Here is a 15,412-nt window from a genome sequence, read left to right on the forward strand (position 1 = left end):
CGAGTGAAGCAAAGCAGCAGCCAAGTCTGTACCAGCACAGTAGGACTATGTATCCCACACCATTCATTTCTAGTGTGAAGGTTTGGTCTTACAGAAGCAAAAAAGTTCCAGCTTCTGATGTGGCACCTTAGCTTTTTCTTCTCAAACTGCAGTGCTCTGGGCAAGCCAACAGACCCTGCTGCTGTGCAGAGACACGGAGTGATACTGTCTGTGGGGACAGCATCCTGTGATTGAAAATAAGCTCTTCCACAGGGGATTCTTCCAGTCACAGATGGGGCAAGAGGGGGAGGCTTTTCACTCCTCTCCTCTCTATAACTGTGCATAGACCAGCACGGCGGGTTGTTGTGCTCAGGTGTTGACACTCTGCAGGTGATGGCAGACCTGAGGGCGTGCTGTTACCCACAGGGAAAGGAAGATACAGCAGTTCCAGCTACACCTGTCTATATGCACACACGTGAACACACATGCTGTTTTTCCTCAGACTCATTTGGCGACACCAACCGAAGGTATCAGCTTGTCTGTACCAGGTAATTTGAATACTGGAAGTGTGTAATGAGGTGTTTGGATTACCTTGAGACTGACACAGATCATGTGCAATCCATACTGTTCTCTTGCCCAGTGGCAGCTGCAGGAGAAGCCGTACTTACTTTACCTGCATCCTAGAAAATCCCTGGCAGTTTCACTTTCCCTCTGTGAGCCCTGCAGGTGGTAACAGCACGATGCATGTCATGCGGTGCTGCGGGCTGCATGTGTTGCCACAGGCTTGGAATCTCCATGAAACCATAAAACCACATAACAAAGTTCCCATATAATTTCTGTTGTACATCTCTCATTATGCTGAGGTTAAGGCAACCGGTCTCCTTTTATTGCCTGTCTATATATCGCTGTGTAACACGTAGTCTGATCTCAAAAATTGCCACCATAGTACTGACTGAATTTGTTTCAATACTTTTGGCAGTTGCCTTCAACTTGCTTCCAGAAGGCAAGGCTAATTTGCCTTTTGTTTTGGTGTGGTTTATGGTTTTCCAGCATGAGTCAGGAGGTTCCATTTCTCAGTCAGGAGATGAGAAGTTATTGTTTCTGGGGCTTTCATGATTACAGATCCTTTTTCCTGACAGAAGGAAGATCACAGGCTGAGAAAAAGCCCTGTACAGTACAACTGACATTTCAGTTCTCCATATGCCTAATTCCAATTCCGAACTGGTCTGCTTTCAGGAGTGGTAGCTGAAAGCCTCTTAACAGAGTAAAATGCCGTTTTTCAGAATCTAAACATAGTAGATAGCTGAGTTGTCATTCCAGAAATAAGAAGGTTTGCCTTAGTTAGCCTTAGCAGCACCCTACTTTGAATAGTCTTCTCCATATACTGGAGTTCAGAAGTGACTCAAAACCGTTGCTTCCATGGCAGTTCAAGCACCATAGCCTACTACTTCTGCCTGCAACGTTACCATGCAGAAAATTACCAAAAAGCAAGGTCCTGAAAGTGTAGTATATTTCCCCAGGAAAAGGAAAACATCGTATTCTGTTGTTTATGTAGAAACTGTCTTACATCAGGTAGTCAGAGCTGTAACTGAAAGGAAGATGTAGCCTGCACTATGTGCTCTTTTGTATAGCTATTAAAAAAAAAAAAAAAAAAAAAAAAAAAAAAGAGTGAAAAGAAATAAACTAGTTGTCATGTTTTCACTGCAGTCCCCTGTGTCACAGATACCCGTGTAGTTTTTCCTGTGTTACGCACTGCTGCTTCATAGACCCAATAGATACTTCAAAGTCAGTATTTTTGGCAGGAAGGAGTTAATTAGCTACTAGGCATAGGAAAAAAACTTCCTCGATTAATAACTTGTGACAAAATAGATCATATTACTTCTACAGTCTACTGAGAAGAGTTTCTTTTAAATTCATGCCTAGAAATTGAATTCTGCTATTATACACGTAGTTCCCCATCCCCCCTTACACTGCTAGCATTAAGTAACCAAGAGCTAAATGTGTGCGTTTGGCTTTTTGCTGTACAATAAACAGTGAAAAATGTTAGTCTGGATTTTCCTAATGAATACTGCCAGCATATATTCCATGCTGCTTTCCATAAGGAAATGACCATCCACACCTGGGTTAGTGTTTCTGGGGGATGATATAACTGGAACTACAGTATTTTTTCTGAAGCACCCAAATGCTATAGTGGTTTAATGAGGCAGGGGGTGGGAAGAGGAGACTCTCCTTGGCAAGAGAAAAGGTGACAAATGGGGGACAGATTCCCCAGCCAAACCGTGTTTTTAAATTGTGGGATATAGACAAAACCAAATTAATTTTGAGTTCTTCCTGGCTGAAGTCAGTATTCATCTCAGAGCCATTTTCTTCCCGGGATCTTGGTCGCAGTAAAGAAGCTGTCTGCACGGAGCTACAATTAAATGTTTGCCTTCTCTTTGAAGAAAAAAAAAAATCTGCTGCTGCCCCATCATATTTTTCTCTCAGTAAAATATTTAGCCTGTGGTTGATTACAAAAGTCTATGGTGAAAATAGGTCAAGTTTGGTATTTGAATGCCCTGGAAAAACTGGCAGTGTGTTTGCTGTCTACATTAATATCTGTCTTATTTAAAAGGAGACTTTTAAGTCTGGACAGTGGCAAATCTGGCTTTGGATTGGAAATTTGATAGTTATTAGTGCTGCTGAAAAGAGTAAATAGAAGGTGTTTTCTGCATTTGAACAAACTTTCAAAGAGAGACTTTCCTCTCCATATTTTCTGACAAGCGGGAACACATTTGTGCAGTGAGAAGGTCTCCAACAAGCAGGTTTAAAGAAGACAGCTAGAGTAAGATTACTCAGTATATTTGTGTATTATTTTTTATAATAAATTCTAGAATTAAGAGCAGTGAGAATGAAGTTCCTAACCTGTTCAGAGACTGCAGAAAAGAGGGTTACCTGCTTTTTCTTCATCTCAGTTAAGTAGCTAAGCCTAACCAAGTCACCCTGAGCTGCATCTAATCTATAGAGAAATAGGCACCCCTGGGAGACGAGATATCAGATTTCAAGCTGAGTCACATGAATCGTCATCAGGAAAAACTCCTTTTATTCATCCCGCCGGGTTAACTAGCTTTTGTTTTGCCCTGCAGTTAGTCTTTATTTTCCTGTTTGTTTGCAGAGGAATTAAAAAAACCCACCCAACTGCTGATGCAAAAATGGAAGGAAAAATTCCCTTGTAATTGGACAGTGCTTGGCAACCACAGATCCTACGATATTTAAACAGAAAAACAGTCCACTGCATATGGATGGACCTGGACGGTGGCATAGCAGAGTGAGAAGCAGTAGGGAAAGAGGTCAAGCAAAGCTCACACCGTGGCCAGCTTCCACATAAATCCTCAAAATATGACTCATGAGTAATTAAGGAGCTATGTAAATGTGTGATGACAGAGGGTGAATTTAATAAATATTTGTATTTTTAAGTATGCCTTTAGGAGTAAATTTGTTCACTCCTAAGCAACAATTTGTTGTTTGCTTGATTGTTTTATAGTGATTTTTTACAGTGGCCTCAAGTTGCGCCAGGGAAGGTTTAGACTAGATATTAGGAAGCATTTCTTTGCAGAAGGGGCTGTTGGGCGTTGGAATGAGCTGCCCAGGGAGGTGGTGGAGTCTCCATCCCTGGAGGGGTTTAAGAGTAGAGCTGACATAGTGCTGAGGGATCTGGTGTAGTTGGGAACTGTCAGTGTGAGGTTAATGGTTGGACTGGAGGATCTTCAAGGTCTTTCCCAACCTAGACAATTCTGTGATTTCCCTCCCAACTTTTCTCAGTGCAAACTTTTCAGCTTTTTCAATCTTACCTTTTCTCAGAGTAGAAGCATATTTCTTTTTAAACTGATCCCACAGGTTGGAAAAAGTGTGTCTGCCAAAGTACAGTACAGACACTGATACTGCTCTCTCATCAGGTGGAGGACAGTGGTAACAGTGAGAAAGCAGCACTGACAGTCTCAGTACCACTCTTACTCTTGCAGTATGATTACAGAAGTCAGTTGATGGGCCAAGTCATCTCTTGCTCATTCCACTAATTAAAAGAGGTGTGAATAACCTTTTTCCCCCTCTCCCAATTTTAGCGCAGAGTGTCACAGTGGTTTCAAAGAAATGGACCTATGAATATCAATCACTATGCGAATAAGAAGAGTGCTGCAGAGAGCATGTTGGACATTGCCCTGCTGATGGCCAACGCATCCCAGCTGAAAGCCGTGATGGAGCAAGGACCTTCTTTTTCCTTCTACATCCCACTTATCATTCTTATCAGCCTGTCACTCACACTGCAAGTTATGGTGGGAGTGCTCCTGATATTCCTTGGTATGTAGCAACAACAAGAACCATTGACATGTATTTTCCTTACAAGATGCAACCTATAAGATGGTATTTGAGATGGTATATAGACTCCTCTTTTCTTTTTTTAAAAGCTGTTATATTTGAAAGTCTTTACCTCAGAATTGATTAAAGTTATCTCTTAAGACCGTAGAAATATTGCAACAAAAGGAGTAAGGGCAACTCTATGTGGAATCTTTGCTTTTGATCCACTTCCTCATATTCATTTGCCCACAGCATGAATATTTTTCTTTCCAGAAAGCCTGAGGAGGAAGGAAAATGACGAAATACTGTAAAAGAAACATTAATAGGCCAGATAGGATCATGCAGCCTGCTCAGTTTCATAATACTGTTTCTGGCAAGACCTGTTACTTAATCTTATGACCGAAACGTGTTTGTTCCATATCGGTCATATCATAAGTAATATTACAAGAATATATTGCAAACATAGAACTCCAAAACAGAAGTGAAAGTTAAAATGTCCATATTCATCTTGGTGTGGCGTATTGTCTTCATCTGGTTTGTGTTTCTGCAATCAAATCAAAGGTTTGATAGAAAAGGCTTGACAATAATGAAAAAAAGCTCTTAGTTTTAAATTTAGGAAATTATTCAAGGCATCCTAAATGTCTAGGTGGGGTGTGGTAGAAATGTACTTGTTAATTTGAAAACTTGTGTTAAAATTAAATTAAAGCTAAAAAGAAAAATGGAGCAACATTTCACTGTAAGAACATAACCTCGTCTCTTATCCACATACTATGACTTCATCAAAAAATTTGAAATTATGTACAATGTGAAAAAACAGTTTGAGTTGCATTCTGGGATTACAGATAGATTGTCTTGAATTCTGCTTGTTGCTAGGGAAACCTTTTCTACTTTCTACCAAAGAAATGTGATGCAATACATTTAACATATGCTAGAAATCATTTTTCAAGAGAACGAGTTCAAATAGGAGTTGTGTTAGTGTGTGCTTTGGATGCATTTAACGAGACAGCTGTAGAATTAGTTCCCTGCTCCCTGCCTTTCCCCCTCTCCACTTTCCATCTCAATCTTGAATCATGGACCTTCACGTTCCTAGAAGTTCAATGCAGTGCCTTTGCTGTTCTCAAAAAGAGAGGTTCCACTATTCAGTATTGATAGGTACAATGCTATGAGGCACAAGAACCAGTACTTATCAGTAAAAATTAGGTATTTTAAGATAGTATTGCGAGATTAATAGCACACGTATGTCTTACACCTTCTGCTGTACTCTGTCAAGCACAATATTTATCTAATTAGCTATAGAACCAGGTTCATTTCTACATCACTAAGGGAGCATGAATTACCAAAAAAACCCAATTAAAGCTCCACAGAGAGTGGAGACACAGCACTCTTCTGGCAATCCAAGTTTTCTGATTCGACCTTAAACAAGTCTTCAGTGCTTCTCTTTGCTATCTTAACCTACAGTGATATTTTCCCCCTTGATTTTGCAAGGCAAAATGCAGAAAGAATCCAGTGACACTCTGCAAAGATGCTGAAAGCCTGAGACATTCATTAGCAGCACCCAAAACCCTAGACCATAACTTTGGGGAGTCAATCAAAGATACCTGTGGAAATCAGAGGAAATGTGTAGGTTTCAGCATCAGTTGAACCCCATTATTCCCTGAAGTAAATTACACCTTCGCTGGTAGGAAGCAGCTGTGGATCACTTCTGCTAGTGATATATGAATGTTTATTCTCATCACTTTTTTCAAATCTTTCCCTTTAAATTAATGGGTACTATTTGACAGATCTTGTCTACCCTAAATGAAAAGCCTTGAAGGTGACAGCCAGACTTCACACATGGCGTTTACTGAACAACTTTCAGCTCAAGGAGGAAGTTCCTAGGAAACCAGGATACATAAAGCTTGTGATAGTGATGTGCAGCTGATTCAGCTTTTTATTTTCTTATGACAGAGGCAGAATACAGCTGTCTCTGCATTTGGTAGAGTTGGTACAGGAGCAAAATCCGGGTCCTGGCTCAGAGGAGATTCCAGAAAGGAACTGGGAAAAGCAACCTGATGATACTGAGGGATGTGGGAAGAGAGTAATGGAAAAATCAGTAAAACACTTCTATGTTTCTTGACTGAAGGCATCTCCCTGCTGGTTATTTCAGTTAAGCGGGCTTTGAGGCTGCAAACAAGTTCCCTGCTTTTTGTTGGGCAATAATTTCTTAGTATATGCTGAGACATTACTTTTTAATGCTTGTTTCTGCCAGTTATTACCAGAGTGACTTCCATCTCTGTAATTTTTATTTTCGTCACATGGAGAGTAGGGAGTCCCAGCTCCGACACTGTGCTGCAGTAGAGTTCACAGACCACTTAGAAAACAGTGAGATTCATCAGTTCAGCCCGCAGGCCACAGTCAGAGGTGGCTGTAGATTTGGTGTACCAAGGGGGACAAAGCTCTCAGCTTCTGGCGGTGTGCTGTTGGAGTGATGCTGTTGTGCTGAGGACAAAAATACTGAAGACAGGATATGTAGATATAGGACATCATAGCAAGAATTTGCTTTTCCCAAAGTGTATTTGGTAGCTTTGGCCTGCAGGAACAGTTTTCCCTTCTGTCTAGTCGCAAAATTCTGCTTCTTACAAACTCTCACAAGTCAAAAAAAAAAAATCTGTGCAACTTCCAGTTTCTTTCCTTGAGAGCTTTATCCCAGGAGCTACCAGTTCTCACAGTCCTCTATTAGAAATTAAAATTCCTCCTTCAAAAGACCCTTTCACAAAAACATTTTGAAAAATGTTCAGCAAACTTGTCCTTGAAAGTGATTTGGTAATTTTAACTCTAGAAGAAAAGCAAAGAATTTCTTGAAGTAGTTTAAATGGCATGAAATCATAGTAATCTAATCCAACTATAATAAAATACTTAAAGAATAACTGTTCTTAACATTTTCACAAACACCCTCATCTTATGTACTGTCACCACAAGGATAGGATTACTGCAATTCAACTTCAAAATTTAGAACACTGCCTAAACTGACAAGCAATACTTGTCTTCTCTGACCCTTATTTGAAGAAAGGGACAGCTCTGAAAGTGTCATTTCTCCTTTGAGCAAGGTTTCTTTTAACTCGGAAACCACATTAGACCATTATTGCCTTTTCTTTGTTAAACCGACTGTCTGAAACACTTTTCTTCCATACTTCAGAATTAATTATTCCATTTCATTTGTTCTGCTTTGTTCACATGACAGTACTAGAGTCCTTCCAGGTATTGTTGGGATGCAAGCATCCACATAGCTCCAGATGCTTTACAGACATGGATAAACTCATTTTCAGGATGAAGTACTGCTGACTTTATATTATTTCATGCCTACACAGGTGTGCAGTAGCTTCAGCTTTTCAGATAGTTCCCCCACGCTGTTCTTCAGTGCTTTGACTGGCTTGTGATGTTTGACTGTACTGCTTTAGCAAACAGGACTTGAACAGGCACTCAGAACTCAGAGACAAAAACAGCATTAGACTTCCTAGTTAGAGAAACCAAGTGAACCTGGTTGTTAATACTTCAGCATCATGAGTGTATTTGCCACCACTTCTATCTAACTACTTCAAGCAAGCGAGTCTTGGTTCTGTGGTTAAGTTCTGCACTGTGGACAGGGTAGTTATGTTAAAAGCAAATAACAAAGTTTATCTCATGCAGTGGAGTCATAAGCTACATCTGTGTATGTGCCTGTCAAAATGAGCTCAAAGTTTTATTTATGTTGCTGTTAAAACTTGTCCTGTACATGCACACACAAGCTCTGATGATCTACTCGTTTAAGAACTAGGAGTCTTAACAGACAAAAACCATTCTCCTAACACTTTCCAGAAGTCATCAGCACTCATTCCACCAGCATCAAAGAAATGGAGCAGAGGGTCTCAGTTGCAGAGCCCTTACTGCAAAAGAACAGAGACAGAGGCAAACCTTGAGTTTCTGCATGACACTAGGCAGGCGCCCCCAGACTTCACACCATCCTGGACAGGCATGTGCCTTGTTCTGTCATCAGGTCTATCAGCAGTCCAGTGTAATGCATCTGTATGTTTTCACAAGGTCTGGTATCAAAGCTTAAACCAAATCAATACTTTCTCTTTGGTGTGTTCCTCCCTCACTCCCATTAGCAGTTCAACCAAAGAACAACTGCAAGAAGCAAAAGAAAGTGTTTACACAGCTGTTGCTCTCTGTAAAAAGAACTGCAGCTACACTGCTTTGCAGTCTTCCTCTGTTTAACAGATACAATGCCCTTACTTTCTAAAAACAGAATCGCTGCAAAAGCAGGGAGTACAAGTGGGGAAGGGCACCAGCACAAAAAAAAATTCAGTGGTGGTAAGCAGTGGTTGGGCTGTCTGCGAAGAACCTGTAGCATTGTAACTGTAGTAGATTTAACTGCTTTCCATCCTGTCGGGGCTTCAAGCTTCATGCATTCAAGACTGAAATAATTTTTAAATGCTTAAAGTCTGCAACAAAATTAGATTTCAAAAGATCAAGAACCCAGAAGATTTCTAGTAATGTTTGTGTATCCCATGTGCATCCACAGAGATTAGGTGTTAATTACTGGAAGCTAATAGGCTCCTTGTGGTTCAAGATCTTCTCCTTAGCAGTTTTACTGACACTGCAGTATCTTACTTCCCTTTTAAGTATGACTGATGCAAATACCTCAGTGTGAGAGAAATTCTTGAACTACATGACCAGTGAAGACTTTTATTCTGGATTTTGAAATATACATGTAATCAAAACTTTTTTTTTCCTTTCCTTTTGAAGTAAAATATGACCTTAACAACCCTGCAAAACATGGAAAGCTGGATTTCCTCAACAACCTTGCAACTGGACTAGTATTCATTATAGTAGTTGTGAATATTTTTATCACTGCCTTTGGAGTGCAGAAGCCAGTTGCCGAGTCAGCATCAGGACACTAAGCACAAGGTGAGTGTGGTCTCTGCACTGTAAGGCAGTAGGGCACAGCATACATAAATGCAGTGCAAACTAAGGCATAGCTTTAAAAAAGCCACAAGGTTATCTATACAGTTCTAGCCTTTGCAGAGAAGGGAGTTTACTTCAGACTACTGCAAAAACAAATGCTACTAGAAACTGATAAGTTATTGCAGTGTGTTTGTAAATGTAGAGTTCAAAAGCTGATGGCATCATCTCACTTTGTCAGGGGGCCCTTGCATGTATCATTCATGGGAAGTGTAAAGGTTGTCCTTCTGTCTTAGCCACTCCTTGTCCTCATTGCTGACTAAGCTGAGAGATAGTAATGTTTTGCTTCCTCCAAATGCCTCTTTCTTCAAGAAAGTTTTGCAGTATACTACATCCAGTCTGTTGTCAACACTGAAGACTTAATCTTTATCCAAGTAACTAGAGCTATTAAGTCCAACATGTAATGCTACACATCACCAGAGCCCTTCAGTTCCTGTGCAGATAGTGTGTCTATTCTATCCTCCCAAGCTGCAGGGCTTTTGCTTTGTTGGAGACTCAGCCCGAAAAGCTGTGCACTATCACTTTACTTGACACATGCAGTCATTTAGAACAATACTGTTTGCTCTACCTGCATTTTAAAGTTTGTTATTTACTTATACAGAAGGATAAATATAGGAATTGTGGGAATCAAAATGGGTATCTTTGTAGCATCGTAACTATGATGAACAATTTGGGAGGAGATAAACCTAAATTGTAGGCTTGTAGCCCAAGAAGCACTGTAGTCCAGCATCTGCCTTAAAAATAGCAGTACAAAGTCTGTGTGTGCCAACACTGCTCTGGCTCTTTATCTTCCAAATCTCAAATCATGCGCAGAAGGCCTGCTGACTTTCCTGGCAAGCTGCAGTATACTGGCTACTACACAGGCAGCCCATAAATGTAACATGATCAGTTTGAATTAACTTCTATATGAAACACTTTCTCCATAAAAAGGGCCTTTAAACCTCTACTCTAAAGATGAATGGCGCAACAGAAATCTGTAACAAGAATGGAGACCAGACCAAAATTTATCAGGACTCTTAACAGCATGTGGGGAAAATCAGCACAACGAATTACTAGGAAGATGAAGAATGAAATTAATTTATGGGCAGAATTGTCTGCTTTAACCAAAACCTGTGAAATTCTGGCAGTGAAACAAGATAGTTTTATTGTGTTTTCTGACCATAGTCTCTACAAATAAACTAATAAACATTTAATTTTATCAGCAAGGAGCACATAGATTATCTGAGCTATTATCAGAATTAGAGGTACAATGTCCTTCTCAGCAGTACGTATTTTTAATACTGAAACACTAACCACAAAACTGCACTGGCAAAGCCAAGAGAACTGAAGGAAGGCTTACTGGAATTTTAGCTGCCTTCACAGAAGAAAACATGCACAATAGCCAGGAACAGAGGCAGATACAAGAATCTGATATAGGCATCAAGAAATTCAAATAATGGACAAGGTGGCCTATCAGGATCCCAGATGTGCCTCTTTTTGGTTCAGAGAAAGAAAAACTGAAGAGGGAAGAGAGAAGAAGCAGCTTTTGCTCATCACACTGACGTATGCTGAGAGGGAGATGGGTTGACAATCCAATCCCAGGGCAGTTAGTGCCTTAATACAATGGTATATGGATGTCAGCTAATATCCGGAGGGTGGGTGAGACACACCTTGCCTTGCCAGGGTACTGGATGGGTGAGGTCACCCACATCTCATCTGCTATTTCTCTATGTGCTTCATTCTCTAATGAGGTGCCTTATTGAGTCTCCTCAGTACCAGTGCCAGCTCTGCTCCCTTTTCAATCTCTTGCTTGCTTTTAGGAGATGCTGCTTCTGCCATGTTTCCCAAAACATGGCTGCTGTATCTCTCTGCAGCGGAACCCAGTGCTGAAGTGCTTTGAAGAACCCTGCAGCTGCTACAGAGTTTGCCGGACATGTGTGCTGTGTGTTACCATCCAATTCAGCTCCGGGCAGCACTAACATGCCAGGCTGGCTTCTGAATGTTCCTGTGCTCATTAAAGTCATGAAGTGCATCCCCCTGCACATTTCTCCCGCCCATCCACGGACTTTGTCTACTTTCTCCTTCCTTCACACAAATGTGTGGCTAAGTCTTATGGAAACATCAGTGGTTTTGTGCAGTGTCTTACTGCTTAGCTGGCACCATCTGGCAAGAAGGGGGCTCTTCACAGCATTTATGTTGGAGTTTCTCCTCTACTATTCCTTCTGCTCTCCATAAACTGTCAACCCAAAGGGTTTGTGGCTTAATTGTGACTAGGATTGTGGAATCCCTAGTTAGAAAGCTAGGTCCTAAATGAGAAACCAGTTCATATGTAGCTTCTCTGAGATTGTCATGAGAGCATGAAACACAGTTCTAGTGGATGGCAATAGCTCATACAGCCCTATATCATACAGCACACAGAGCTATGCACAGCCAGAGTTCACATACCTAGACATGATTGGTATCTACTGCTGAAATGATTTAATAAACTTGCACTGCCTCAATAAAGGAGAAACAGTAGCTGGTTTATGTCACCTCAGGTAGAGGCAACATCAAAGGATGTTTAAAGCAAGTTTACATCTGTACAAAACCAGCAGCTTTGTGATCCTGCCTTCATGCTGCTCCCACATGCAGTTTCTTAATAAAATGATCAAATTCAGTGTCTGGGACCTGTGTCTTTTTGCTCCAGACTTATTAAATGTGGAAGTTCTTCATTGCTTTGGAACATTACATCTCTTGTTTGCTCACTTGTACATGTTGTCCTTGCTAAAAGCATCCAGTCATCTGAATGTAACTTGAAAACCAAATTTTTTTTCAGTCTGCTGCCACAGTCTCCTGAGAAAAGTGAGTGGCCACCATTTTCTGGCTTCACTTTTACTATTATACATACTTTTTCAATGAAAACTTAATTCGCCGCCCTTTAAGGCAATTTTGTCATTTACTGTAATTCCTGTACCACTAACATCTCAATATCTTTTTTTTTTTTAATTTCAGAGACCTGAAGTATTCATTCTAGATGCCATTTGCACTTGAGCCAGCTACACTTGGACACAGTAGGGAAGAAAAAAATAATCTGAAGAAGCTGGACATACCGAGCAGCTTTCTCAAGTTTCCAAGAACCAGCACATTTGTGTATCTAAATTTTTCCCATGTGTTAATATTTAAAGTGTTTGGCATCTCAGAAAAGGTTGATTATGACCAAAGGACATTGTTTTTCTGGAATATTGTAATTTCAATTGCTGTAGAAACTAACTTTTTCAGGAAAGTGGCATAAGCTCATCAAAGTACTATCAACTGGTGGCACTTCACAGGACTTCCCTCTTTCTGTGCCTTTTGCTTGTGTGGCAATTTATCATTCCTGCCGTGGTAAGAAATAGCAGGCCTTCAGTTCTGGCACGGTGACATCATCCTTCATTTCACTTGCTTGGTACCAAATCTGTGTGCTCCATAGCTCAGCAGTGGTCTTCCTCTGCAGTGTGCAGAGAGAGCTGTGCCTTGTTTTCTTTTTTTTTCCACTCTAGCTAAAGCAAAGATGAGACAAACAGAAACAGCAGGCTATCTTTTGCCCATTCTTGCTCACAGGTACTCATCTGTTTCGTCATCTCTGGACCACATTTACAATTTCCTCTCCTTTGTGCATAGACACACAAATAACCTAATTGCTAATAGTTTCTTAATATTAACTGCTGTAGTCTGTATTCTGTGTATTATGTATGTTTCTGGAAACCCTGTTAGAAGAGCTACCTTTTCTAGGCCTGACTAGAAAACTAGAGGATACAGGGTGAACTTTGTCTGCTAAACAGGTACTGAGTGCCTGTCAGCAATTCAAGTAGCAAATTTAAAGAAGTTTATCCCTTTGTAACTTACTTTTCCCTCTTCTCAAGATTGACTGCTGCATTTGTGTTACTCTTATGAGTTTATGGCTGAAAGCATAACTGATTTTTTAATTTTTATTTTTAAATATATATATATAGATATAAATATCTTCTAGGTTCTTACCTGCCAACTCAGGGACTGACGCTTTTTCTAAATACACTATTGCTAGTAATGGTGTAGGTCATAAAAATTTCTAAAACAGAAACATTTCAGTCATTTTATTTCCAAAGTGTCTGCAATCAGAAAAATCTTGGTTTTCTAGATTGTGCTTATTTGTAGTTGCAGATTTGTACTAATATATTTCCTTACTGTTAATTTTTAAATGCTCCCTTGCACATATTAATAGAAGTTTGACTTCCGTATGTCTCATCTCATTTACAATTTTTATTGATCACTTTTCTCTTTAGTTGTGTCTCAAGGCTCATTGATGTACCATATCTTCATTTACATGTTCTGTAAGAATTACTAACAGAAAACAAATCAGAAACTTGTGTGATTAGTAATAGAATAGACATTATTTTTATTTTTAAATTCATCTTTTGTTGCTTCTTTGCCAGCATAACATGTATTTAACTAGTAACTAGCAAGCAAAGATTTAATTGTGCGTGTTGTACTAATTTAAACATAGCTCAGAATAAGTTCTGAATAAGGTATTCAGGATAATTTTCCTTATTTATTTTTCACAAACCAGTGAATTGTTGAAGGACTATTCCTACAGACTTGTGCTATTGCAGTTATGGTACTGTAGTATAGTGAACTGACTGGCCAAATAGCAGTGCTGAAAACATTAAAAATGCATTTATTTTGGAGAAAATAGGTGACTGTAGGCAGAGCCCTTCCAAGTGTGAAATTTATCTGTGGCTCAACATCAGGCAGTAATTTTGATGAGATTCTGGACTGTACCACCTTTGTTACCTTTCAACTTTTTACTCACTGGAGTATTTGCCCATCTGTTTCAGTCTGGAGATGTTCTCTGGAGGCAGGTACTTCTCTTCTGTACAGGAAACTTTGTACCAAAGCTAGATGTCTGAAGTAATTGCTTTGTGTTATCCTAAAAACATTACCCATCCAGAAGTTAGTTACTTTTAACTTAGGTATGATTACTAGGTATTTTTCATGGCCAGATTTGCATCTTTCTACTTTTTAAGCAGGACACAAAAATATGAAGAAATGTGTTTCTGCCACATAGGTGATACTCTCATTTTTTGACTTGGCCTTACTACCCCCAAAGGCAGATGCAAACAGATGTCCAGGCTCTGCTGACGTTTACCGTATTTATACCTAGTGGTGATTTGTCCCAACTTTGAATGTAGTTTTCCATTCCTGTGTTACTTATGGTCCTTTTTTTTTATGAGCATAATCATGTTTGTCTTGCACTGAAACCCTTGAAAGCAGTCAGAGTGGGTTGCAGTGCAGACATACCAAGTCTTTTCCCATTTTATTCCCCTCATTATTGGACCATAGTTTTTCAGGTTACTCAAGCAAACAAGCTGTTACAGTAGGTTTCTTCTGAAAAAGGTGATAGCTGTTCTTATAGCATCTTTACTGCTAAGCTGTTGTCCAACAGAAACTACCAAAGCTTGTATATCCCATCCCCCAGCAGCTTGTGGAACTAGCTGGATCCAAAGCCAGGGTGGGGAACACTCACCAGGCAATGACTTGTCAACTACAGATTCCAATGGACTTTGCAAGACACAGGTTTTGAGACATGCAGGAGGGAAAGAAGGAATACTTCAAGCTTAAACACGTTGTTGGGTGCCAAGGGCTGGATGTGGAGATCTGCATTGAAGGGGTGGGTTTCTTCTCACTTTAAGTCTGCCAGAGCCAGACTCAGAACAAAACCCCATGAATCCCTCTGCCTCCTGAGCTCTGGAAGTGTGACTGGAGCATCACAACGGAGATACTTGCAAATTCAGAGACCCTGGTCTCTTGGTTCTAAACACACAAAAACCTGATCTGAAAGGCATTCCGCTGACTACAAGACTACCAGGCATCGGTAGTATTCAACTTGCAACTGGATGTCTCTTTTTTAAATAAATAGGATGCTGGTTTATTACCATGTTGATTAAGTAAGATTAGCAAAACATCCTCAAACATGAAATCTGTGTTTTAAGTCTCAAGCCTTCAGAGATCATGTATTTTTTAGCAGACAAAAGCATCTACAAGTTGGTTTCAAGTATAAATAATTTAATCACATGACTGTTATTCTTTCAAGTCAGATACTTATTTAAAATCCTAGTGAATACCTCCTAGGGATGGCAAACAAATGCAC

At 40.0% G+C, this 15,412-nt stretch overlaps 1 protein-coding gene across 1 annotated transcript; it reads left to right on the forward strand.

Annotated features, from left to right (window-relative positions):
* The first annotated feature begins 589 nt into the window (after positions 1-589).
* Positions 590-14,983, forward strand: NINJ1 (ninjurin 1). The gene is given in 5 exon segments (XM_026857800.1): positions 590-637; positions 639-725; positions 4,077-4,311; positions 9,073-9,234; positions 12,259-14,983. Coding segments are annotated over 4 exon segments (525 nt in total). The 3' UTR covers positions 9,228-9,234; positions 12,259-14,983.
* Positions 14,984-15,412: the final 429 nt, after the last annotated feature.

The sequence above is a fragment of the Athene cunicularia genome, assembly GCF_003259725.1.
Source record: "Athene cunicularia isolate RWA chromosome 12 unlocalized genomic scaffold, athCun1 chr12_part1, whole genome shotgun sequence".
Lineage (NCBI taxonomy): Eukaryota > Metazoa > Chordata > Aves > Strigiformes > Strigidae > Athene > Athene cunicularia.